The sequence below is a fragment of the Rattus rattus genome, chromosome 10 (assembly GCF_011064425.1).
Source record: "Rattus rattus isolate New Zealand chromosome 10, Rrattus_CSIRO_v1, whole genome shotgun sequence".
Taxonomy (NCBI): Eukaryota; Metazoa; Chordata; class Mammalia; order Rodentia; family Muridae; genus Rattus; species Rattus rattus.
The window spans coordinates 56,412,019-56,438,741 of NC_046163.1; the positions used below are offsets into that span (position 1 = coordinate 56,412,019).

The window sequence follows — 26,723 nt, forward strand, 5'->3', positions numbered from 1 at the left end:
CGTGTGGATCTAGTTCTATTGCTCTCAAGGAGTGAGAACACGCAGGGCCAGCAGAACAGTGTATGTGTGTGTGTGTGTGTGTGTGTGTGTGTGTGTGTGTGTGTGTGTGTGTGAGTGTGGTGTGTGTGTGTGTGTGTGTGTGTGTGTGTGTGTGTGTGTGTGTGTGTGTGTGTGTGTGTGTGTGTGTGTGGTGTGTGTGTGTGTGTGTGTGTGTGTGTGTGTGTGTGTGTGTGTGTGTGTGTGTGTGTTTCAGACACGGTAACTACCGCCTAGGGGACATGCAGAGACATGGGATACAGCCGGGAGTGGGCAGTTTGCCGACCAAGTGGCAGAGTAGCAGCCAGGGTGAGCAGGTCTGATTTGTGGGAACTGACAGAAAATGTTCCTTTTTATATTTTTATTGCAACAGGGAGTAGTAGAACCAGCCTGGGAGAAAGAAGTTTTTGCAGTCAACAAAGATGAAAAAGAAGTTGGAGATTAAAGATCACCTTGACATCAGACAAGGAGATGCAGAGTTTGGAGTTTGCCCAGCTGTTTTCCTGTCTTGCTTTAGGGATTAAGTGACTGAATCGCAGAAGAGACTTGGAGAGTTGGACTTTTAACATTGCTGAGACGGCTAGACTGTGGGGACCTTTGAAGTTGGAGTAAATGTATTTTGTATTATGCTATGTTAAGGTACGGCCCCCAGAGACCCATAAGTTTGAACAAGCCTATGGAGGCCAGGAAATGGAATTTAATTATTTTTGCTCTGCCGAGGGAGTGGCACTGTTAGAGAATGTGGGCCTGTTGGAGTAGGTGTGTCACTGTGGGTGTGGGCTTTAAGACCCTCACCCTAGCTGCCTGGAAGTCAGTATTGTGCTAGCAGCCTTCAGATGAAGATATAGAACTCTCAGCTCCTCCTGCTCCATGCCTGCCTGGATGCTGCCATGTTCCCACCTTGATGATAATGGACTGAACCTTTGAATCTGTAAGCCAGTCCCAATTACATGTTGTCCTTGTAAGAGTTGCCTTGGTCATGGTGTCTGTTCACAGCAGTAAAACCCTAACTAAGACACCCTCCCAACCCACTTTCTGCCCTGTAACAACCCCAGCTTGTAAGTGAAAGACCCCCGGAGTGGGGAGACCCTCACTCAAGTCTCGGGATGACGCAACCCCCCAAGAACTCACACAAGACCGTCCTTGTTGTAATTACATGAGGTTTATCGATAGCAACCAGTGCACTGGGGTCGAGACTCCTATCCCACGCAGGGGCAGTGGAGTTCGACCCCGAGAGGCTGGGAGAAGAGGTATTTAAAGGGAGAAACCACAACCTGAGGGGGCAGGGATGGCGTCATAGAATAACAGTGAAAAATCACAAGGAAGAACTCTCTGTCTCCCAAGATTGTTTCCTAGGAGAAGCTGTCTCTTACTTCTCAGATTGTTTAACTTCATGGTCCGATAGTTCTTAGGAGACGTTGTTTCCTGCTTCTCAAAATTGTTCTCTAAGATTTATGGTCAGCTAGTTTCTGGGAGAAAGCTGTTGAGCTGGCCAATGTAATTATCCATTCTATAGCCCTAGGAGAGGCTTCTTGGAACATACAATTCTGGGGCCTAACCTGTTTTCTTTTTTTTTCTGCTCTAAACTTTGTGTCTAGGGGGGCAACTTTAAAACTTTTATCTTTCATTTCCCACTTTTTCTCGTGGCTAGTTCTAATCTTAGAACTATTGTTTTGTATCTTTATAATATTGTTTTTTTAACCTTGTAAAACATGATATTGTTGACGTAACATCAAAATCTGAACAGTACTCATCTTTTTTTAATGAAAGTAACTAGCTTATTTAACACACAGGGACCTATAATCAGAAACAGAAGCAAAATTAAGAAGGGTCCCATAAGGGAAGATATCAGAGTAGTCATCCAAGGAGATCTATTAAACCAGCTCTCGAACCATCTCTGATGTGTAAGTCTATGGAGCTTTTTGAAGATCTGAGTGTCTCTCTAGGTCCCAGCCCTCAGCCCCAACGGCTAGTATGTGGCTGGTGAAGGCTGAGACTTGACAGCTGTCAGGGTGGTCAGCAGCACCAGGTACGGTCTTTTTTAGCGAGGCTCAAGTGTCTGGGCTCAGTGTCGTTGTATGTAGCCAAGTCTCCAACCTGGAACTGGTGAGATGTCTCAGGAGTCCCCGGGCCATAGGCTGTTGTCAGCTGTGACCAGATTCTTTTCTTTATCACCTGTAGGTCTTTTAGCCTGGCATACAAATCATTATTACTATGGCATATTGGTTCAGTAACATCAGCTAATATAGTCATAGGATCTGATGCCCCATATAAGATCTCAAAGGAGGTTAGGCTGAATCTAGAAGGGAGATTTCTTGCTCTGAAGAAGAGCAAGAGGAAGGAGTATCACCCAGTCTGCACCAGTCTCCATGGTTAATTTGGTCAGGGGTCTCTTTTAGAGCTTTATCTATTTATTTTATCTGTCTTGAACTTTGAGGTCTGTAGATATAATGTAATTTTTTAATGACCTCTAAATACTTGGCCACACCTGGCTTACCTTGGCAAGAAAGTAGGGCCGTTGTCTGACTCGATTACCTTGGGCACTCCAGACCTGGGGAAGATTTTTTCTAGTATCTTCTTGATGACTACCGAGGCCATCTCTTGTTTGGTGAGGAAAGCTTTTATCCCTGGAAAGGTGTCTACAAGCACTAGGAGATATTTGTAATCATATTTTCTTGGTTTTATCTCAGTGAAGTTCACTTTGACTTTTTATTAAACTCTCTAGGTCTCTTTGTCCTGTTTGTTTGTTAAGCATTTACTTATTGACATACCTTTTTCTGAGGAATATAGTTTTCCCTCAAGTGTGCCATCGTCTATTTTTTGTTTAAGCAATTTGTGCTTTTTTTTTTGTTGTACATGTTAAATGAGGCCATCCCTTAGTCCAATCTCAGTTCTCAGTGGCTGTCTCTTGTAGGCCTGTAACAGGATAGGCTCCTGCATAGCCATTTCGAGCCACTTTATCTGTTTTGTTATTGCCCCATGTCACTGAATCAGATCTTCCCTCCTGATATCCTGAGCAATGAATAGTACTCACAGTTGTTGGCTTCTGGGGCATCCAGAGATGGCAAAGGCATCTCTTGGCACTGATGTACTGGGGGTTGGGGTTCAGCCATCCCAGATGACATTGTGTTGTCTACCACGGCAGCACCCACTTATCTCTGACCTTTATGAAGAGAACTGTTCCCGTTTGTGGACAAGGTCCTCGGCTTTCAGCAGGGGTCAATCAGCCAGTCGCAGAGGTCTTCCCTCCACCCATGGGCTTCTGTCAGTGCTTGACACTCATGTTGTAGTGGCTCCAGGTCAGGATTGGGCAGCAAGGTGACCAGATTGCCCCCAACAGGTGGAGAATCTAGTCCATGGCAGCTGACCAGTGGTCCCATCCTTTGGGATGTTTTATTCAAAGGCAAAACATCAGCCACTCTACCACAGTCCTGGATTGAGTAATAATTGTTAGTGTCCGGCTGGCAGGAACAGTGTATTCTAGGCAGAATGGCACTAAGCCACACATCTCCCAGCATCAGGTACTGATACACTGAGACAGGTCTTAAGCTCCACATACACAGTCTGCGGATATGCATATACATGGCCTCACCCAGCCATCTCAGCCCACACAAGCCATTTTGGAGAGCAAATTTCTCATGAGCAAGGGATAGGGGCAGTCAGGGATGACCATGAGCTAGTGGGTTACCCGGCCCACGCCAAGGTCCACTGTTCTTCGGGTAGTCCATAAGTATTGTTTGTTGCCAGTAGCCCCCTGTACCCAAGGTCTTTTGATGGACACTGGCCTACTGGGTTGTAGGAGCAGAGAGAGTTGGGTCTCTGTATCCATAAAACAACTGGGCGGGCTTCTCTTCTATCTCTGCGCATAGCCAGCACTCTAGGACCAAGAGGCTCTCCAGTGGCCCCTCTTGTTCTTTCTGGGGCAGTCCCTGACCCAGTCTCCTTTTTCTTTGTATTAGGCACACTGATCTTTAGCCAGGAATTCTCTTCGGTTGTCAGGTACTGTCTTCTTAGGTTCCCTAACTACTGTGGCCAGTATATGTTCCTCTCTTGTCTTTTATCTCTCTTCAGCTCTCTAACTTTTTAATCCTTTAAATTTCTGTAACTTTCTCTTTATATCTTTCTCTTATCTTAGCCAGATTGGTGGGGCATTTTCCAGCCCCTCGGAGACCCACCCTTGGAGCCTGGGGGCAGACCCAGAGCACTCCCTACCTTCAGGCGTATTGAATCCAACAGTCAGAAGTGAGGGCCTTACATCCGTGTCTGGAACATTTTTTTTTCTGGCCTCTAGTAGGATTCTGTATTTCCTGTAACAGCTATTAACAAGCATCTCAAGTGGGATGGTGAGAAAACAAGAAGAGAGTCCAGAAAATACAGGTCCGCCGAAGAGGACAAATAACATTCCGTCACACAGAAAGACAATCAAAGATTAACAGACAAAAAAAAAAGACAAAAATAAAAAAAAAGACAAGTGGCCACCGCATAAGATCACCACAAAACCAAACTGATTCAAATGGGAGCTTCCGTGAGCTCACCAAAAACAGATGAAGGGGAGGCGGATTCCACATCACTCCTCTTTCCCAACCAGAACACAAAACAAAGACCTAAGATACAGACAAAACCACTCTGGAAATACAGATGCCCAGGAGGGCAGGTCTTTTCTCCAATCCAGGAGAATCACTGAATCCTCACAAGCACCCAGATGGGAATCTCCCAGGCATCCCTGGGGTCCCTCCTCACCTCCTGGGACGTCTCCCAGGGCAGTGCAATCAGTGAGCCCCAGGCACGTCTACCGCTCACACTCGCTTCTCTCCTGAGAAACGGGCCTCCCTCTCAGCCCGAGATGGGAGTGACTGCGAAACCAGAACTCCAGAACTCGTGAGCAAATACAGACCCAGAGTTCAGCCAGCACAGAAACACAGACACAGACTATATCTCACCTCCAAGTGAATCTCCGGAGACAAGGGTGATTGCCTACCTCAGACGAGCCCCCAAATGAAAGACCCCTGGAGTGGGGAGACCCTCACTCAAGTCTCGGGATGACGAACCCCCAAGAGCTCACACAAGACCGTCCTTGTTGTAATTACATGAGGTTTATCGATAGCAACCAGTGCACTGGGGTGAGACTCCTATCACGAGGGGCAGTGGAGTTTAGAGGCTGGGAGAAGAGGTATTTAAAGGGAGAAACCACAACCTGAGGGGGCAGGGATGGCGTCATAGAATAACAGTGAAAAATCACAAGGAAGAACTCTCTGTCTCCCAAGATTGTTTCCTAGGAGAAGCTGTCTCTTACTTCTCAGATTGTTTAACTTCATGGTCCGATAGTTCTTAGGAGACGTTGTTTCCTGCTTCTCAAAATTGTTCTCTAAGATTTATGGTCAGCTAGTTTCTGGGAGAAAGCTGTTGAGCTGGCCAATGTAATTATCCATTCTATAGCCCTAGGAGAGGCTTCTTGGAACATACAATTCTGGGGCCTAACCTGTTTTCTTTTTTTTTCTGCTCTAAACTTTGTGTCTAGGGGGGCAACTTTAAAACTTTTATCTTTCAGTAAGTAAATACGCTCTGACCTTTGCAAGAATTCCTCTGCAGCTTTTCCTCCCCAGTAAAGGTGTTATACGGTTTGAAGCTGCTCAAGGCCTTCCGCCTTCCCTTCTGTCACTTTAACCAGAACTGCTGAGCTGTACAAGTAAGACAGCTAAATGAACTGTGCCTTAAGTGTTGTGTGACAGACTCAGGATCCCTTTGACCCATGTTTTCTCTCTACTAGCACTTCTTTCTCCACATGTATGTCTTCACAGCGTCCCTTTGAGGAGCCTGCCTCCATTTTAGACTTAAAGGCCATCTTTATTATGTGTGAAAGGAATTTGAGTGCTCTGCTATGCATACATATCTTCCTGCCAGAAGAGGGCACCAGATCCTCTTGTAGATGGTTGCTGTGATCTTAACCCCTGAGCCACCTCGCTGGCCTCTTAAAGTCATTTTACAGTAAAGATCATGTGAGCTCATTCCTCTTTATGGTTACACCTGTGTTTCTCAAAGACTGGGCTAGGCCCCACCGGATAACCTGAACTTCAAATGGTTCTGCACTGCCTGCTCCAGGAAACTGTAACCATGTCTTTGTTTCAAAAAGTAACCTTGTAACCCTATGACTACTTGATTCTGCCCACCTTACAACCATGTAACCCTGGAGGTCCTTAGGACTAACTTGCTATGCTTATGTTCTGCTCCGATAACGCCACCTGTTTTTTGTCCACCAGATCTACCCTTTGGTAACCCCCTTACCTGAGCTCTATAAAAACCTTGTCTACCTCATGTTCAACACTGACCTCTGGAACCTCCACTGTGGGTGTGGGGTGGGAGGGGGTAAGGTGGGGGGACAGGCAACATATACAAATAAACAAGCTTGTTCTAATTAGTTGCCTGCTTTAATTAAATTGATCCTGATGATTTGGGTCAGTGGTTTTTTTTCTCCTCTCACCTTTCAAATCAGTCTCTTCCGAGATAGAATTCAGTGGATAAGACAAATACACCAGCCCACACTTTCCTTAATACTAAACTCTAGTTGAAAGTTAAGTTGACCTAGTGTGCCTGCATTGCTAGCAACATTAGCTGTGTTTCCTGCTTACAGCTTCCATAAAAAGAATGAAGATTCAATTTCTTCCCTCAACACGGAAATCATTTTACTATATGAAAATTGAGCTCGACTCAATTTTATCAGAAGATTACAAAGCCTTGACAGCAAAAATCTCTCAGATGTATTTGGTTTTTAATTGCAGAAACGGAGCCACGACTATTCATTTCTGTTCATAATGAATGAACCGAAAACAAGAAAAATAGTTTTGTTCTATTTTTTTTAATTAGATATAATATTTTGCAAATTACTTGAGAGTTTCATGCCTACTGCCCTGGTTAGCTTTTGTCAACTTGATACAAATGTGAAGCACCTGGGGAGAGGTAATCTCAATCGAGGAAGTACTCCATAGATTGATTGATTTGTGAGCAAGTCTTGGAAGCATCTGCTTCGTTGATGTGAGAGGGCCCAGCTCACTGTGGCTGGTGCCATTCCTGGCCAGGTGGTCCTGAGCTGTGTAAGAGAGGACGCGGGACAAGCCCCAGGGAGCAAGCCAGTAAGTAACATTTCTTGATTACTGCTTCAGTTCCTCAGTTCAAGGCTACACAGTGTTAGAGGCCGGTCTGAGCTACAGGAGACTACATAGAAAACCAAAACGAAAATCACTTATAATTTCTCTTTTACTAGGTCACCTCGGACTTTTCAAGATTAAGTTATTGTACTGAAAATTAGGTTCATGAGTTCACCCAGTAGCTAAATTTCAGGGTAAGCCCAGAGACCGCTCCCCAACCCCCGCTCGTGATCGCCCTAATGCTCTCTGTCCCAGCGTCGCTGCGCACGCGACGGCCAACCAACCGAAGCCTTGGGGGCGTGCTAGTCCTGCAGGCGCAGCCGAAGCGGTTGCTTAGACGAGGAGTTGGCGCCATGTTAGGCCGGCAGGTGGAGGCGGTGCTGCTGCTCTGGCTGAGCTGCTGTGTCTTGGCTGTGTGGAGGTAGAAAGATGCATCCTGGGCCACTGGCCTTGAAGACCCCTGCTTGTTCCCCGACTCCCCAACAGATGGCCTGAGTTCCTCTCTAGGAGATGAGCTACTGGTCAGCCCTCAAATGCTGTTCTGTGGTACCTTCACGTTGTTGCTGCCTTAGATCATTTAAAAGAATATTAGAGAGACAGATGGATATATATCCATTTGTATGAAATGTATTTATTTAGGGCTCATCCTACCATACACTATTATTCTTTTTCTTTTCAGTTTGCTGGGTGTTGAAGCCCAGTTCTCCTTTCTCAGATGAATTCGTAAGTTCTTCCTGTACCTGTACCCTTGTTCCTCCCCAAAGTAGAAGCAGAGATGGCTAGGGAAGGGCACATTACTTTTGATTTATATTAAAGAGTCGAAACAGAGTGATTCCTCTCCCCCAAAATAAGTAAAGAAATTAACTTCCATATAGAATATTGATTTAGATACTGAAGATGCTATGACATTCTGAGAGATCCTTAAAGCAGGTATGATTCCTTAAAGCAGGTTCAGGATTCAGTAATCACTACCTCGAAAGAGATATCAAAATATTGTAGGTTTCACATGGGTTAAAATGTACCTTAAGCCAGACAGTGATGCCCATGCCTCTAATCCCAGCACTCTGGAAGAAGAGGCAGGCAGATCTCTGTGAGTTTTGAGGACATCCTGGTCTACAAAGCCAGTTCTAAGTCTGTCCAGAGAAACCCTATCTTAGGAAAAAGAAAAAAAGAAACTATAGAAAATTATTTTCTTCAAGTATGCTAAATAAAAATAAGAATTATTCTCCCCAAAATTAACCTTTAACACAGCCAACAAGGATTCAATTGAGCCAGGCATGTGGTGGAACATGCCTTCAGTCCTAGCACTTGGGAGGATCTTAGAGTTCAAGGCCAGCCTGGTCTACAGAGTGCGTTCCAAGACAGCCAGAGCTACACAGAGAAACCCTGTATCAAAAACTAAAACCACAAACAACAACAACGACAAATCAAACAACTGTAAAGTTTTCTTTACAAGGAGAGAGGGGTTCTTTTTTCCCTAAGGGGTGTATCACATGAGTTGGTGCACGTGAGTCCCAGAATTCAGGGGGCCAACAGTTCAAAGCAAACTTGGGATTATAGTCAGACTCTGTTAAAAAAAATTTTTTTTTCATTGAAAATCAAATATAGGGGCTGGAGAGATGGCTCAGTAGTTAAGAGCACTGGCTTACAACATTCTGTATCTCCGGTGCCAGAAAATTTGATACCCTCTTCCGTCCTCTGTGGACACTGCATACACATTGTGTATGGAAATACAAGATACAATACACATTTAAAAAATAATCTTAAAAGTTCTAAATTAAATATTAACAGTACCGTTGTGCAGAGGTCAGTGAGTAAGAGCAAAGGCACTGTGATAACTCGTAAGCCTTTCTTTCATGGTGAAGATACCATGTTTTGTGAGTGTGATGTGGCCTTATGTTTCAAGTACTCAGTGAACACAGTGAATCCCCCAGGATAGCAGAGACAGGGAGACTGTGAGCCCTACTGAAACTTTGTTCATTTGTTCTAAACACTAGAGACGTCACCGATGATGATTAAAAGGACCAGTTAGCAAATACATTAGATGTCTCCTAGCAATACAGTCTATGCTGTATCTACTGCTACCTTTGCCCTACTAGAGAAAAGCATTCTGGGTATGGTTGGATGATAAAAATGGATTTACCATTAGATACAGCTACAGCTAGTCATTCCTGATTTACCTATATTCATGAGTAAAGGAATGCTAAAGTCTCCCTCCCTCTTCCACAGCTCTCTCCCCTCCCCCTTTCCACACTAGGGCTGAAGCAGTGTGATTTGGGGAGAAGTGCCGGGTAAAACAGAAATGCTATATAAATGTAAGGACATATAATTCCCATACAAAGTATTGATCTGCAGAGAGAAAAGTTAGTGCTGTTGTGCCTTAGGCACTGCCCACCTTTATTTAACTTATTTATTTAGAGACGGGGTCTCACTATGTAGACTAGGCTGGTCTCAAACTCACAGAGATCCGTCTGTCCCTGCCTCCAAAGTCTGAGATTAAAAACGTGCCACCATGCCTAGCCATTGTCTACTTTTATTTTGGGGCAGGTTTTCTCACTGGCCTGGGACTCACACTGTTAGTCAGGCTAGCTATCCAGTGACCCCTAACATGTGACCTCTAGTGAGGTTAGAGTCGTGCCTGGGTTTTGATTGCGTGTGGGTTCCTGGCATTGAACGCAGGTCCTCCTGCTTTGCAAGGCAAGCACTTTATTAGCTAAGCTACCTACCCTGCCCTAATATTTTTTTTAAAGGATAAAATTTAGGGTCTGGGGTATAGCTTTATGCTAGACATGCATGGGGCCGTAAGTTCAAAGGGCACTTGAAAAAGACAAAGGATAGATTCCCCAAAACTTAACAAGGTGGGTTTCAGACTGTTTCATTGTTAGCTATTTTGGAAGATGACTTGTGTAGCTTAAATTCTTCCCTGCCTCAAGATCTTTCTTCCACAAACATTGTGTTTTTAACCATGTTTGTTAAATAAAATTCATAGAAAGCTTTAGTTTGGACATGAGCTTCTGTACTGGGCCAAACAGAATTAACCAAACAGAGGCGAGAATGTCCCCCTCTTCCCTGACCAAAGTCAGGAGGTTAATCAGGAGAGAAGTTAACTTTTTGTTAAATGCCTGAAGAATCCAGTTCCAGTCGGTACCATAAGGACTTTGACTGCTTTTGTCCTTAGACTAGATGTGACCTGACATTGACCAACTGTTTTTCTTCTGTTTCCCTGTTCCTGTCTTAGAGAGGTCACACAACCAACCCACATTTTATTCTCCGTTCCTTTCCTTACCCGCACTTCTGTGATTCCAACTTGCTCTGCTCAGCCTCTCAGAATGACTGTGCGAGTTTATGAAATGAAGCATTGCCTGGTGCTGGAATTGCAAACACAACTGATTAAGACGTCTCAGTTGCTACAGTTCTGGCATTTGATGATTTCTTTATTCCAGTGGAGATGGGTACTTTCCTAAGTAAAACTAGGGACTCAGTTCCTTTCTCTATGTACTATAGATCTATTTTGAAACTTTTTTGAGTTTGGGAATGCTGGATACCCTAAGAACTGAAGTTAAAGACACTTGTAAGCCACCATGTGGGTGCTAAGAATCTCATCCTGTTCCTCTAGAAGAGCAATCCATGCTTTTGACCCTTGGGCCATCTCTCTGGTTCCTAGACACTTTTTGAAACCAGCACTGTGTGTGTGTGTGTGTGTGTGTGTGTGTGTGTGTGTGTGTGTGTGTGTGTGTGTGTGTATTCCCTATTTTTCTCAGTTGATTGGGCATATATTATCTGTCCCACACAAGTCTTAAATCTGTTTCTGGGCTAAATGTCCTGTTGTGTTCCATTGACGAGTGTACCTAGTGCTGTATCAGTCCTACATTCTAGCGCCGTAACTTCATAAGCCTGGATCCCTCCCAGGAAGGTCCTCCATTCTATGACCAGAGGTCTTAGTCACCCTGGGACCCGCACATATTCACATGAACTTGAAAAGAGGCTATTAAGTAGTATATGAAAAATTCTTTTGTTTTTAAATTGGAATTACAATGATTCAAAATGACATCCTTAGGAATATTAAATTCCCCTGTTAAAATGAGCATCTTGTATCCATTTGCGTGTTCTGCAGAAATGGGTTCTGTTTTCACTGCTCCTCTGCATTCGTTTCTCTCCTTGCTGCGAGGACGTAGAGCCTGACAAAAGTAACTGAAATGAGTCAGGGTTTATTTCTTCACAGTGTGAGCGTTACATCAGGAGCTTGCAACATCTGGTCACATTGTATCCTCTGCTAGGGAGCCCAGGGAGATGAGTGCTGATGCCCACCTCCCTTGGCTTCTTTACTATTCAGTAAGGATGTCCTCCATTCCCCTCCATAAAAGTGTCCCACTCACAATTAGGGTGGAGTTTACTGCCGGAATTAACCTAGTGGAGAAACTGCCTCATGGCAGACCCAGAAGCTTGTCTCCTAGGTGATTCCTGATTGTCAGGTTGATGATATTAAATGTCATATCTCCCAACCACCCCGGTTTATTTTACACTCAGGATTGGACCTAGGGAGACACGCTAAGCAGATGCTCTATATCTCTGAGCTATGCCTCAAGCCCTCTTCTCCAGCTGACGATTTTATTTTACTTTTTATTATTTATTTCCTAGTACCTCCAAGTGACGTTTTCCTCTTACTCAGGCTTTCTGATGGAATGGCAACTCACGTTCCGAGTTGAGCAATATCTGCTGAGTGGAGGGCAGGTGCCCCACTGCTGTGTAGGCAATCTCTTGCATTAAAGACCCTTTAAATTATTAAGTCACACAAAAGCTTGCCGTTTTCTCCATCTCTTGAAATAATGATATGATTTACTCTCTTTAATATTTGTGATGTGCTTCATCTGTAGATTTTCCTAATTAACAATTACTTAGTATAAATCTGGCTCGTTATGGTTTGTGTCCCTGCCTATTTGAATTCCATCTAAATCAGTAATCTTAAATATTTACTTTAGGATATTTGTATCTATGTATTTGGGCTTTAGGTTTTGTTCTGCTCAGTTTGGTTTTTACAAGACAGATTTATTTGTATTATATGTGTTGTATATGTGTAGGACATGATATGGGTACATGCGAGCACAGTACCCATAAAGGCTAGAGGTGTCAGATCTCCTGCAGCTGAAATTACAGGCAGTTTTTTATTTTGGTTTACTGTTTGTTTGCTTGTTTGTTTGTTTGTTTTTGAGACAGGATTTTTCAGTGTAGTCCTGGCTGCCCTGGAATTCACTCTATAGACCTAGCTGGCTTGGAATTCACAGAAATCTGCCAGAAGAATGTAAACGTGCCTTACTGATCATTATTTTATTACATTTAGGGTTGGATGTATTAAGAAGGTGAACTCTGTCCGTTCTTGTCCTTTGTGATTACTTGATAGTTTAATTACATGCACACCGTGGCTCATGTTATATTCCTTGTCTACAATGCCTCTTGAGATGGGCATATGAGATATGCTGAAGTTAAGGTATCCCGGATAATGAATAGTATAAAAATGATCATGAACGTGAACTTAAAGGTTTTATTTCTAGAACTCTAAGATGAAAACTACTGGTGTCTGAAACTCCAGTCTTTGGTTTTCTAAATTCCAGCTAAGTTCATTAGGTGAACGAGTCAAGGCTAATACACCCAGCAGTATTTGTTCTACCAAATACCGGTAATGACTATGGCAACTGGGTGTCCAAATCCGAGCACTCAGGGGAGTGAGGCAGGGTTTCCAGGAATTTGAGGCCAGCCTGGGCTACATAGTGATTTCCATTCTAGCCTGGGCTACATAGTGATTTCCATTCTAGTCAGGGTCATGTTTCAAAAATCCAATATGAATAAGGAAGGGGACTTACCTCTCACGCCATTTTAACACCTCCCAAACTGAGCACGCCCTGACCAGCCACACTGAAGGGTACTGGTCACTGACCTTACTTTAGCTCTAGGTTCACTTCCCAGGGAGGGCAGAGTTGTTGGAAGCCTGGGTATCCCCGGACCATGTGTAGAGTCTCTCATATGTCAGGTAGAAACTGCTGTTAATATTCACATCCTGTCTTTTCCTCCACAGATACTCCATGAAAAGCACAATATATTCTATCTTTAGTACCAGGAGTTCTGTAAGTACCGGATATCTTTTTAAAAGATTAGTATTTCTGAACTTTCAAGAGTCATACTTTGTGTCACCTCTGTTTAGGAGATGCTTAGCTCTGCATCTTCTCCCTCTTCTCATTATCACCCTACTATCGGGACCCCCGCTGACACATGTACATAGTGTCAGGACCCGTATGGTGTGGGTCTAGAATCCTGACTCACGGGCAGGTGAGGGAATGAAGAAAGGACTGACACATTTGGTAAAGCTGGGGGGTCAGGTGGGCTGTACACTGTAATGGAGTCCCATCTACTAATCGCAAACCTGAACCCGATGTGTTTATCATGCACAACCCAGGAGAAGGGTTTGCTAGTCTGGTTAGGAGATCTCTGTACGTCAGAAGCCTAAGGCTGTAAACACAAGCAGAGCAATGTGTAGTTGCCAAGTTTCCCACTTACACCATAGAAGGACGGTTTTGCCAGCTCTGAGCCTGGTCCATATGGAGACCAACAAGGTCTGTCAATTTCCTGAGCTTCATCTACCCTGGTCCCTGTCGTGGCTCTGCCCATGTCTGCAGTAAATATTCACTCGGGACTCCCTATGCTCCCTACAATATACAACGACAAAAGACAGGGCTCTTCTGTGTGTTTATGTTGCCTAAATATTGGGAAAGAAAATAGTAACTGTTATTCAACAATTGTAAGTTTACAGCAGAGTGAAATCAGAGCTGTAAATATAAGTTCCCCTCAGGTATAAATCTCAGTCGCTGTATTACTTTTAAAAACGTTTAACACACCATCTAGCTCATTTCTTCCCTTTTAAAAACTTATGAGTATATGAGCATTTTGCCTGCATAGAAGTATGTGCACCACCTGTGTGCAGTAGCCATGGAAGCCAGAGGAAGGCTTTGGAACTGGAAGCTGGGGTCCCAGGCAGTTACTTGTGAGCTGTCCTAAGGATGCTGAGGAACAAACCTGGGTCCTCTACAAGAGTAGCAAAGGCTCTTAATGGCTGAGCCATTTCTCTCACCCCATAGTTCATTTCTCTTCATGCTGTCTACTTACAATGATAAATTATTAATTCAGGTGTACTTACGTGTCCCCCTAGTGATGGACATATGGCTTCTTACCACCATAAACAACTCTGTGATGAATGTGCTTCTACAACACTTTTATGGGCCTCTGCAGGCTTTTGTCTGGGGAAGTTTTGTTTTTGTTGTCGTTTTTATTGGCTATCTTTTATTTACATTTCAAATGTTATCCTTTTCCCGATTTCCCTGCCAGAAACCCCTATCCCATCCCCCTCCTCTTCTTCTATAAGGGTGTTCCCCTTCCCCAACCCTCCTTCACGCCCCCCCATATTCCACTGCACTGGGGATGGTGGGGTCCAGCCTTGGCAGGACCAAGGGCTTCTTCTAACATTGGTGCCCAACAAGGCCATCCTCTGCTACATATGGAGCTGGAGCCATGTGTATTCTTTGGGTAGTGGTTTAGTCTCTGGGAGCACTAGTTGGTTGGCATTGTTGTTCTAATGGGGTTGCAAGCCCCTTCAGCTCCATCAGTCCTTTCTCTAGCTCCTCCAATGGGGACCCTGTTCTCAGTTCAATGGTTGGCTGCTAGCATTCACCTCTGTATTTGTCATGCTCTGGCAGAGCCTCTCAGGAGATGGCTATATCAGGCTCCTGCCAGCATGCACTTCTTGGCATCAACAATATTGTCTAGTTTTGGTGGCTGTATATAAATGGGCTGGATCCCAGGTGGGCAGGCTCTGAATGACCAATCCTTCAGTCTCTGCTCCAAACTTTGTCACCATATCCCCTCCTATGAATATTTTTGTTCCCCCTTTTAAGAAGGACTGAAACATCTGCACTTTGGTCCTCTTCTTGAACTTCAAGTGGTGTGTGGATTGTATCTTGGGTAACACAAGCTTTTGAGTTAATATCCACTTATCAGTGAGTGCATTCCATGTGTGGGGTTTTTTTTGTGATTGGGTGACCTCACTCAGGATGTTATTTTCTATTTCTATCCATTTGCCTATGAATTTCATGAAGTCATTGTTTTTGAGAGCTGGAATACTCCGTTGTGTTAATGTACCACATTTTCTGTATCCATTCCTCTGTTGAAGGGCATCTGGGTTATTTTTAGCTTCTGGCTATTATTAATAAGGCTGCTATGAACATAGTGGAGCATGTGCCCTTGTTGTATGTTGGAGCACCTTTTGGGTGTATGCCCAAGAGAGGTATAGCTGGGTCTTCAGGTAATAAAATGTCCAATTTTCTGAGGAACCTCCAGACTGATTTCCAGAGTGTAACAGTCTGCAGTCCCACCATCAGTGGAGGTGTGTTCTTTCTACACATCCTCGCCAGCATCTGTTGTCACCTGAGGTTTTGATCTTAGCCATTCTGACTGGTGTGAGGTGGAATCTTAGGGTTGTTTTGATTTGCATTTCCCTGATGATTAAGGATGTTGAACATTTCTTTAGGTACTTCTCAGCCATTTGATATTCCTCAGCTGAGAATTCTTTGCTTAACTCTGTACCCCATTTTTAATAGTGTTATTTAGCTCTCTGGAATCTAACTTGAGTTCTTTGTATGTATTGGATATTAGCCCTCTCTCAGATGGAGGATTGGTAAAGATCTTTCCTCAATCCGTTGGGTGCTGTTTGTCCTAATGACAGTGTCCTTTGCCGTATAGAAGCTCTGCAGTTTTATGAGATCCCATTTGTTGATGCTTGGATCTTACAGCATAAGCCATTGGCGTTTTGTTCAGGAAATTTTCCCCAGTACCCATATGTTCGAGGCTCTTCCCCACTTTTTCTTATATTAGTTTGAGTGTATCTGGTTTGATGTGGAGGTCCTTGACCCACTTGGACTTGAGCTGTGTACAGGGCTATAAGAACAGGTCAATTTGCATTCTTCTACGTGCTGACCTCCAGTTGAACCAGCACCATTTGTTGAAAATGATATCTTTTTCCTTTGGATAGTTTTAGCGCCTTTGTCAAAGATCGAGTGACCACAGTTGTGTGAGTTCATTTCTGGATCTTCAATTCTAGTCCACTGATCTACCTGCCTGTCTCTGTACCAATACCATACAGCTTTTTTTTGGTCACTATTGCTCTGTAATACTGCTTGAGGACTTGAGGTCAGGAATAGTGATTCCCCCAGAAGTTCTTTTATTGTTGAGGATTATCCTGGATTTTTTGTTATTCCAAATGAATTTACAATTGCTCTTTCTATCTCTGAAGAATTGAGTAGGATTTTGATGGGGATTGCATTGAATCAGTAGATTGCTTTTGACAAAATGACCATTTTTACTATATTAATCCTGCCAATCCATGAGCATGGGAGGTCTTTCCATCTTCTGAGATCTTCTTCAATATCTTTTCTCAGAGACTTGAAGGTCTTGTCATGCAGATTTTTCACTAGCTTGGTTAGAGTCACACCAAGGTATTTTATGTTATTGTGACTGTTATGAAAGGTATCATTTCCATAATTTCTTTCTCAGTCTATTTATCCTTTGAGTAGAGGAAGGCTACTGATTCGTTTGAGTTAATATTATATCCAGCCACTTTGCTCAAGTTGTCTATCAGGCTTAGTAGTTCTCTGGTGGAACTTTTGGAGTCACTTAAGTATACGATCATATTGTCGGCAAATAGTGATATTTTGACTTCTTCCTTTCCAATTTGTCTCCCTTTGACCTCCTTTTGTTGTCTGGTTGCTCTGGCTAGGACTTTGAGTATCATATTGAATAAGTAGGGAGAGAATGGGCAACCTTGTCTAGTCCCTGATTTTAGTGGACTGCTTCAAGTTTCTCTCCATTTAATGTTGGGTACTGGTTTGCTGTATATTGCTTTTACTATGTTTAGGTATGGGCCTTGAATTCCTATTCTTTCCAGGACTTTTATCATGAAGAGGTGTTGAATTTTTTCAATGCTTTCTCAGCATCTAATGAAATGAGCATGTGGTTCTTTTCTTTGAGTTTGTTTCCATAGTGGAATATGTTGGTGGTTTTCCGTATATTGAACCATCCCTGGATCCCTGGGATGAAGCCTACTTGGTCATGATGGATGATTGTTTTGATGTGCTCTTGGATTTGGTTTGCCAGAATTTTATTGAGTATTGTTGTGTCAATATTCATAAGGGAAATTGGTCTGAAGTTCTCTTTCTTTGTTGGGTCTTTGTGTGGTTTAAGTATAAGTGTAATTGTGGCTTCGTAGAAGGAATTCGGTAGTGCTCCATCTGTTTCAATTTTGTGGAATAGTTTGGACACTATTGGTATGAGGTCTTCTATAAAGGTCTGATAGAATTCTGCACTAGACCCATCTGGTTCTGGTCTCTTTTTGGTTGGGAGATTTTTAATAACTACTTCTATTTCTTTAGGAGTTATTGGACTGTCTAGATGGTTTATCTTATCCTGATTTAACGTTGGTACCTGGTATCTGTCTAGAAAATTGTCCATTTCATCCAGATTTTCCAGATTTGTTGAATATAGGCTTTTGTAGTAGGATCTGATGATTTTTTTTAATTTCCTCAGATTCCGTTATGTCTTCCTTTTCATTTCTGATTTTGTTAATTTGGACACACTCTCTGTGACCTCTGGTTAGTCTGGCTAAGGGTTTGTCTATCTTGTTGATTTTCTCAAAGAACCAGCTCCTGGTTTTGTTGATTCTTTGTACAATCCTTTTTGTTTCTACTTGGTTGATTTTAGCCCTGAGTTTGTTTCCTACTGTCTATGTCTACTCCTCTTTGGTGTGTTTGCTTCTTTTTGTTCTACAGCTTTTAGGTGTGCTGTCCAGCTGCTGATGTATGTTCTCTCCTGTTTCTTTTTGCAGGCACTCAGAGCTATGAGTTTTCCTCTTAGCACTGCTTACATTGTGTCCCATAAGTTTGGGCATGTTCCTTCATTTTCATTAAATTCTAAAAAGTCTAATTTTTTTCTTTATTTCTTCCTTGACCAAGTTATCATTTAGTAGAGCATTGTTCAACTTCCATGTATATATGGGCTTCCTGACATTATTGTTGTTATTGAAGCAGCCTTAGTCCACAGTGATCTGATAGGATGCATGGGATTATTTTAATCTTCTTGTATCTGTGGAGGCCTGTTTTTTTTTTTTTTTAATTAACTTGAGTATTTCTTATATACATTTCGAGTGTTATTCCCTTTCCCAGTTTCCGGCAAACATCCCCTCCCCTTCCCTACTTTTTATGGTGTTCCTCGCCATCCTCCCCATTGCCACCCTCCCAAGAACAATCTAGTTCACTGGGGTTCAGTCTTAGCAGGACCCAGGGCTTCCCTTCCACTGGTGCTCTTACTAGGATATTCATTGCTTTACCCCTATGAGATCAGAGTCCAGGGTCAGTCTAGGTATAGTCTTTAGGTAGTGGCTTAGTCCCTGGAAGCTCTGGTTGCTTGGCATTGTTGTACATATGGGGTCTCAAGCCCCTTCAAGCTCTTCCAGTTCTTTCTCTGATTCCTTCAACGGGGGTCCTATTCTCAGTTCAGTGGTTTGCTGCTGGCATTCGCTGTTGAGGCCTGTTTTGTGACCGATTATATGGTCAATTTTGGAGAAGGTACCATGAGGTGCTAAGAAGAAGGTATATCCTTTTGTTTTAGGATGAAATGTTCTATAATCTGTTTGGGTCATAACTTCATTAGTTTCTCTAGGTCTCTGTTTAGTTTCTGTTTCCATTGATAATAGTGGGGTGTTGGAATTTCCTATTATTGTGTGGCAATGTGTGTTTTGAGCTTTAGTAAGATTTCTTTTATGAATGTAGGTGCCCTTGCGTTTGGAACATAGATATTTAGGATTGAGAGTTCATCTTGGTGGATTTTTCTTTGATGAATATGAAGTGTCATTCCTTATTTTTTTTTTTTGATAACTTTTGGTTGAAAGTCGATTTTACGTGATATTAGAATGGCTACTCCAGCTTGTTTCTTGGGACCATTTGCTTGGAGGGTTGTTTTTCAGCCTTTTACTCTGAGGTAGTGTTTGTCTTTCTCTCTGAGGTGTGTTTCCTGTATGCAGCAAAATTCTGGGTCCTCTTTACATATCCAGTCTCTTAGTCTGTCTTTTTACTGGGGAATTGAGTCCATTGATGTTAAAAGATATTAAGGAATAGTGATTGTTGTTTCCTGTTATTTTTGTTGTTAGAGGTAGTTACATTTGTGTGGCTTTTTTCTTTTGGGTTTATTGAAAGAAGATTACTTTCTTGCTTTTCCTAGGGTGTAGTTTCCCTCCTTGTGTTGGAGTTTTCCATCTATTATCCTTTGTAGGACTGGATTTGTAGAAAGATATCGTGTAAATTTGGTTTTGTCATTGAATATCTTGGTCTCTCAGTCTATGGTAATTGAGAGTTTTGCTGGGTATAATAGCCTGGGTTGGCATTTGTGTTCTCTTAGTGTCTGTATAACATCTGCCTAGGATCTTCTGGCTTTCGTAGTCACTGGTGAGAAGTCTGGTGTAATTCTGATAGGTCTGTCTTTATATGTTACTTGACCTTTTTCCTTTACAGCTTTTTATATTCTTTCTTTGTTTTTTTGAGCTTTGTGTTTTGACTACTATGTGACAGGAGGAATTTCTTTTCTTGTTCAATCTATTTGGAGTTCTGTAGGCTTCTTGTATGTTTATGGGCATCTCTTTCTTTAGATTAGGGAAGTTTTCTTCTACAATTTTATTGAAGATATTTACTGGCCATTTAAGTTGGGAATCTTCACTGTCTTATATACCTATTATCCTTAGGTTTGAACTTCTCATTGTGTTCTGGATTTTCTAGATGTTTTGGGTTGGGAGCTTTTTGGGTTTACACTTTCTTTGATGGTCGTGTCAATGTTTTCTATGGTATCTTCTGCCCCGGAGATTCTCTCTTCTATCTCTTGTATTCTGTTGGTGATGCTTGCATCTATGACTCCTGATCTCTTTCCCAGGTTTTATAATACCAGGGTTGTCTTTCTTTTTTCTTTGTGATTTTTTTTCCTTTTTTTTTCCTACATGGAGAAGTTTAATGAAAGAAGAAGAGTAGAGGAGAAGAAAGGCCAGCCATGAGTACATGGAGGAAAGGAGTGGGGGGGTTGAGAGAAGGGACAGGGGAGAGGGGAAGAGCAGGGAAGAGAAGAGAACAAAGAGCATGATTTCTTTATTGTTTTTGTTTTCATTTTTAAATCTTGGATGGTTTTGTTGAATTCCTGAACCTGTTTGGTTGTGTTTTCCTGTAATTCTTTAAGGAATTTTTGTTTTTCCTCTTTAAGTGCTTCTACTTCTTTACCTCTGTTATTCTGTATTTCTTAAGAGAGTTATTTATGTCCTTCTTAAAGTCCTCTATCATCATCATGAGATGTGATTTTAAATCCAAATCTTGTTTTTCCAGTGTGTTTGGATATCCAGTATTTGCTTTGGTAGGAGAACTGGGCCCTGATGATGCCAAGTAGTCTTGGTTTCTGTTGCTTAGGTTCCTGTGCTTGCCTCTCGCCATCGGGTTGTCTCTAGTGTTAGCTTGTCTTGCTGTCTCTGACAGTGGCTTGACCCTCCTGTAAGCCTGTGTGTCAGGACTCCTATAGACCTGTTTTCTTTCAGCCAGATCTGGAAACAGAGAGCTGCTCCTGGGTTTGTGTGACCTGAAGCTGCCAGGCAGGTTGCTTGGAGCAGAAAAGTTGGTCTTACCTCTGCTGTCAGGTGTGTAGGTACTCCTGGCGACTGACTTTCAGCTCTTGTCCAGGCAGAAACCTGAAGGGTTTTGCTCCTGCCTGCTCCTAGGTCCCTGTGCTTAGAGGGCACAGATGGGACTCTACTTTTTCTTTAAAGAATTATTTATTTCAAGGCATGTTCCTTGGAGCAGAAGAGTTGGTCTTACCTCTGCTCTCAGATGTGTAGGTACTCCTGGAGACTGGCTTTTGGCTCTCTGCCCAGGCAGAAACTGTAAGGGTCCTGCCCTTGACTGCTTCTAGGTCCCTGTGCCCAGAGGGCAGAGAGGGCACTAGGTGGGTTCCTCTTGGGTCAGGAATGTGGGCAGAAGTAGTTGTCTCCCTTGAACTCTCAGGATTCTGAGAGTCCAGCTTTCTCCCTCAAGGGATTTAGGTACAGAGAACTGTGGGACTGGCTCAGCTCCAGGCACAACCAGAAACCGGCAGTGTCCTATCCCATAGGACTTCTGCCGTTGTGTGTCCTAAGGCCACCAGGTGGGTAGCTTGGAGCAGAAGAGTTGGTCTTACCTCTGCTTTCAGATGTGTAGGCACTCCTGGCCACTGGCTTTCAGCTCTTGGAGCAGGCAGAAACCGGAAGGATCCTGCCCCTGACTGCTCCTAGGCACTAGGCAAGTTCGTCTTGGGTCAGGAATGTGGGCAGAAGTAATTGTCTCCTCTGAGCTCTCAGGATTGTCTGCACTTTGGTTTTGTTGTTTTTGTTTGGTTTTGTTTTTATTTTTTTTTTTTTGTGTAGCCAAGAGCAGAGTTAATGGACTACAGAAACTCCTTAAGACACTTCCTAAAATGACAATTAACTTTATACTATCCACTCAGTGTAGATCTTTGCCAAAAAATAAAAATTATTTGATTTTCTATTTTTTTAATGAATCTATTCCTAAGTCAACATTGGATGTCTTCTTCAATCACCTTATACTTTTTTAAAAAATGATTTGTTTGTGTGAATGTTTTCTGCTTGTATATATGTTTGGCATGTATGTACCACCTGCCTCTAGAAGTCAGAAGAGGATGTTGGGTTTCATAGAACTGAAGTTATGGATGGTTTCTCTGCAAGAGCAACAAGTGTTCTAAACCCTGAACTTTCTCTGCAGCCCACCTTGAATTTTTTGAGACAGAGTCTCTCAGTGAGTCTTGAGTTCTCCGATTGGCTGGACAGCTGGGCAGTGAGCATCAGGGATGTGGTTCTGCTGCCACAATGCTGGGATTACACATAGCTCTTCCCTACCCAGGTTTTACATGAGTCTCGGGGATTGAATTTAGGTCTTCAAGCTTGCACAATAGGCACTTAACCAATCAACTAAGCATTCTCTCTCTGTCCCTCTGTCTCTGTCTGTCTGTCTGTCTCCTTGTCTCTCTGTCTGTCTCTGTCTCTCTCTGTCTGTCTCTCTCTGTCTGTCTCTCTCTGTCTGTCTTTCTGTCTCTGTCTCTCTCTGTCTCTGTCTCACTCTCTCAGTAAATCTGCTTTTTCTCTGTAAATAATCATAGTCCTAGGAGAACCTGCAAAGAGACCTGCTACCCTTCACTTAGCTTCTTTCAATAGTAATATCTTATATAATGGGCACAATATTGAATGGTTTTTTTAATTTACATTTCAAATGTTATTCCCGTTCCCAGTTTTCCAGACATATGCCCCATCCCATCCCCCTCCCCTTCTCTTATAAGAGTTTTCTTCCCCAGCCACTTCCCACCCACCCCCAACATTCCCCTACACTGGGGGAGGGGGGCAAACCTTGGCAGGACCAAGGGTTTCTCCTTCCATTGGTGCCCAACAAGGCCATCCTCTGCGACATATGCAGTTGGAGCCATGGGTCAGTCCTTGTATAGTCTTTGGGTGGTGGTTTAGTCCCTGGGAGCTCTGGTTGGTTGGCATTGTTGTTCTTATGGGGTTGCAAACCCCCTCAGCTCCTTCAATCCTCCAAAGGGTGTCCCATTCTCAGTTCAGTGGTTTGCTGCTAGCGTTTGCCTCTGTATTTGACATGCTCTGGCTGTGTCTCTTATCCAATTCCTGTCGGCCTGCACTTCTTAGCTTCATCCATCTTATCTAGTTTTGGTGGCTGTATATATATGGGGCACATATGGGGCAGGCTCTGAATGGGCGTTCCTTCAGTCTCTGCTCCAAACTTTGCCTCCATATCCCCTCCTATAACTATTTTTATTCCCCCTTTTAAGAAGGAATGAAGCATCTGCATTTGTGGTCAATGTTGTTTTTTAAACAAAATTTCAATCATTTCATGTTACCAAATGAAGACTCAGGAGCCAGATCTCTGGGGTCAAAATCTCAAAGAGGCAGAGAAAGCACCCAGCTGACCTTCCTCCACTGACGTCCCAGAGGGAAGGAGCCAGTTCTCCTTCTCTACACTGTCTTAGAAACCCTTCAAACTCAGTGTTCTTCCTCTGTACTTCCTGTGTGCCTCTCTATCTGTTCCGACCTCCTCACACTCTGTGGTGTTTTCCTATGTTTATTCTCCGTCCACCAGTTGCTTGCTCAACCTCTTGACCTATGGCTGACTTTAATTCTGTTTACAATATACAGAAAGCTCTTGGGTTAAAGGTGTGCGATGGGGCTGAGACAAAGAGAAAGGTTTTCCCAGTACACAACCTCAGGGTCTGCAGTGGGTTCAAATATCCTGCAGCAGGAGGCATTCACATTTGTTTCCGCGTGCACGTTTTTGTATGAGTTGCTCTGTGCAGGTCTATCCCATGCGTTGTTTTATATAATTCCCACCACATTATATATTTCATTATAGAAACTGTGCTGTCTGGCGACTCCCCCCAGCTCCAACTCTCAGACTGTTTACTCAACCTTGGCCTTAACCTCAACATTCCTTGAGGCTTAAAGCTAATCTATCCCTTCTTGGCAGTAGGAAAACACTTCTTGCCTGCAGTTATCCATAGACACCACAGTATTTTCTCAGTCCATCCTCTCCTGACAAATTTGGGGTTCAACCTGGATCCTCTTCCTATTGATTTTTTTTCTTAGAAATGATTCTATTTGTAATTTTATTTGTTATGGGGGAGGGGCTGCATGCCATGCCATTCCTGTGGGTTGTAGGGATCAAACTCAGACTGTCAAACTTACAGACAGGCACCTTCACGAGCTGGGTCACCTTGTTGGCCGAGTTAAAAAAAAAAAAAGTATGAAACTATCTTTCCCTACCATTAAGTTTGGAAGAGTAGTTAAAAATAACTCTTCTGGTTGCCTGAGTTTTATAAAGTGCTCAGAGGTCAGGGTGCCTTCCATGCCAGCTCTGCTGCCAGCGACTCTCCTTCCGTGTGTGTCTCTTCCTGTGCAGTGGCATAGCTCTGGGCAGCACTTCTGTGCAGTGACTGGCCAGATGGTTTTGAAGTTCATAGATTCCTTGCACTGTTTCTGTGGTTGTCTAGGACTCCAGGGTGGTCCATCCCAACATGCTTAGAGCATGGGACTCTTGCAGGGTGCTTCGTCTCTGAATCCCTCAGTGTCCAGTGAGGGGTTTTGCTGTCCTTCAGGTTTGTATCTTTTTGGTTCTACCCTAGAAGGTCTGTTTTTAAGGAAACATGTATGGCTTTAAAAGACTTCATCACTGACCACTAGTTGCACTGGTTACTTTCCTTATTGCTGGGATATAAGCAAAATACCTCACAAAGCACAACTGAAGGAAGGAAGAGGGTAATTTTATGGCTTATACTTAAATGGGATACATCCCATCGTGGTGAGGAAGGCATGGGACAGAGTGAGAGGTTGGCTGGTTGCACCTAGAAGTAAAGTGAACAGGAAATGAGATCTAGTATAATACCTCAAGGTCCGCTTTCAGTGACCCAGTTCTCCCAGTACGGCCAGAGAGTCATAAAACCTTCCCAGTTGGCACCACCAGGTGGGGCCCAAGTGTTCAAGCACTTGTGCCAAATGAGGGGGTAGTTCACTTTTAAACCACACTAGGAGTCTATTTCCTCAGTCTTTAGATTTATCAGAGGGCGCACAGCCTGGGTCTGGGTGGTCCAACATTGGCCAGCTCCTGGTGGAAAGACAGTCTGGTACTTTGGCATTCTGGAGTCGGAGACCAGGGGAATTCCTACAGACATCCAAGTTTTCCCTCTGCATCGGATCCTGAAGAAGTAGCTTCTGACACCAGCAACGAAGTGTCTCAGCAACAGAATCACAGAATGGAATCACTTACGACCAAGAGCGAGAGCAAGCAGGGAGAAAGCAGTAGCTTCCTTTTTCCTTGTCCTTTTATGTAAATGAGATGCCACCGGGAGGTGTGGCCCAGATTTAGAATGGGTCTTTGCACCTCAAATGATCCAATCAAGAAAAACCGTCACATGTGGGCCCAGCTGCTTAGGTTCTAGGTGTAACCAAGAATACCCATCACAACAGAAATTTATAAGCCTTATTTTCCCCTAAAAATAAACGTTATTTTATTTCTACAGACTCCTTTTTCTCTTTTCAAAAAATATCTCCTTTCTTCTGGGTGATGTTCTCTGCTGTTTTTATTCTCATACTGACAATTGAGATTGTTTTTAAATATATTTCTTTTGTACACATTAATGCTATAAGTACCCTTTTAGCCATTACTTATATATGTTAAATGTTGATAACATAAAATGCTACCCCTGATTTTTTTTTTTTTTTTTTTTTGGAAATGTTATTTCACTTACATTGTTTTCTTCAAAGAATCATTCAGAAACCTACTTTGTCTGATTCATTTTTGCTTTAAGATTACAGACACTCTATAATTTTTTTCCACCTAAGTTTATGAGGACTTTTAATTTTATTTTGCTCATATTGAAAAGAATACTATTGTACTGGTTGGTTTTGTATCAACTTGACACAAGCTACAGGCATCAGAAATGAGGGACCCTCAGTTGAGGGTATATCTCCAAGAGATCCAACTATAAGGCATTTTCTCACTTGGCTATCAACGGGGGCAGGCCAAGCCCATGGTGGGTGGTGCCATCCCTGGAATGGCGGTCCTAGGCTCTATAAAAGGCAGGCTGAGCAAACAAAGCAAAGCAAGCCAATGAGCAGCGCCCTCTATGGCTCCATGGCCTCTGCATCAGCTCTTGCCTCTGGGTTCCTGCCCTGTTTGTGTTCCTGTGTTGACTTCCTTTGGTGATGAACAGCAATGTGGAAGTGTGAGCTGAATAAATATTCCTTCACCCTCCCCGCCAACTTGCTTCTTGGTCACGGTGATTCATGCCAGCAAGAAAAATCCTAAGACATGTACATATTGCAATACTTCATTGAGGTTGGTTAAGCCTTTCTCTATAAATGTGGTCAATTTTGCTAAATGATCTATGTGAGAGTAAAAAGAGTATATATTTTATATTGGTAAATTTTTAGACTCTCTATACATAGCTAATAATGTCTGTCTGGGTGTTATATATTTGACCCAAACACACTGAGTTTTACTCCTACCCTCCTACCCTTCCTCTCCCCTCCCCTCTGTGTGTGTGTAGGTGTGGGTGTCATGATAGTGTTTGTAGTGTGTGCTGGCACCCCTGGGGGGCAGAAGAGGAAGTGGGGTCCCGTGAAGGTTGACACAGGAGCTTAGGGGCCTGATGTAGGTGCTGAGATTCAGCACTGCCCCCGCCCACAAATTCTCCTTTGATGTCCTACTTTGCTGAATTGTAGTAGACATTCCAGCACGGGGGTCGGGGTGAGGGGGGGGGTTCTTCCTGCCTTTGACCATTTGTGTTCCTGGAAGAAAAACACACAGCCTTATATTGTTAAATATGTCATAGGCAGCAGCAACTGTCCACCTTCCATGCTACTTTCCT

The 26,723-nt window shown here is 43.2% G+C and overlaps 1 protein-coding gene across 1 annotated transcript in view; it reads left to right on the top strand.

Moving 5' to 3' along the window:
• Positions 1-7,417: 7,417 nt before the first annotated feature.
• Catspere (catsper channel auxiliary subunit epsilon) overlaps positions 7,418-26,723 on the top strand; it is a 117,312-nt gene continuing 98,006 nt past the window's right edge. Inside the window, exon 1 of the mRNA XM_032914676.1 lies at positions 7,418-7,599. Coding sequence (XP_032770567.1) covers positions 7,418-7,599 — 182 coding nt within the window. The remainder of the gene's footprint in view (positions 7,600-26,723) is intronic.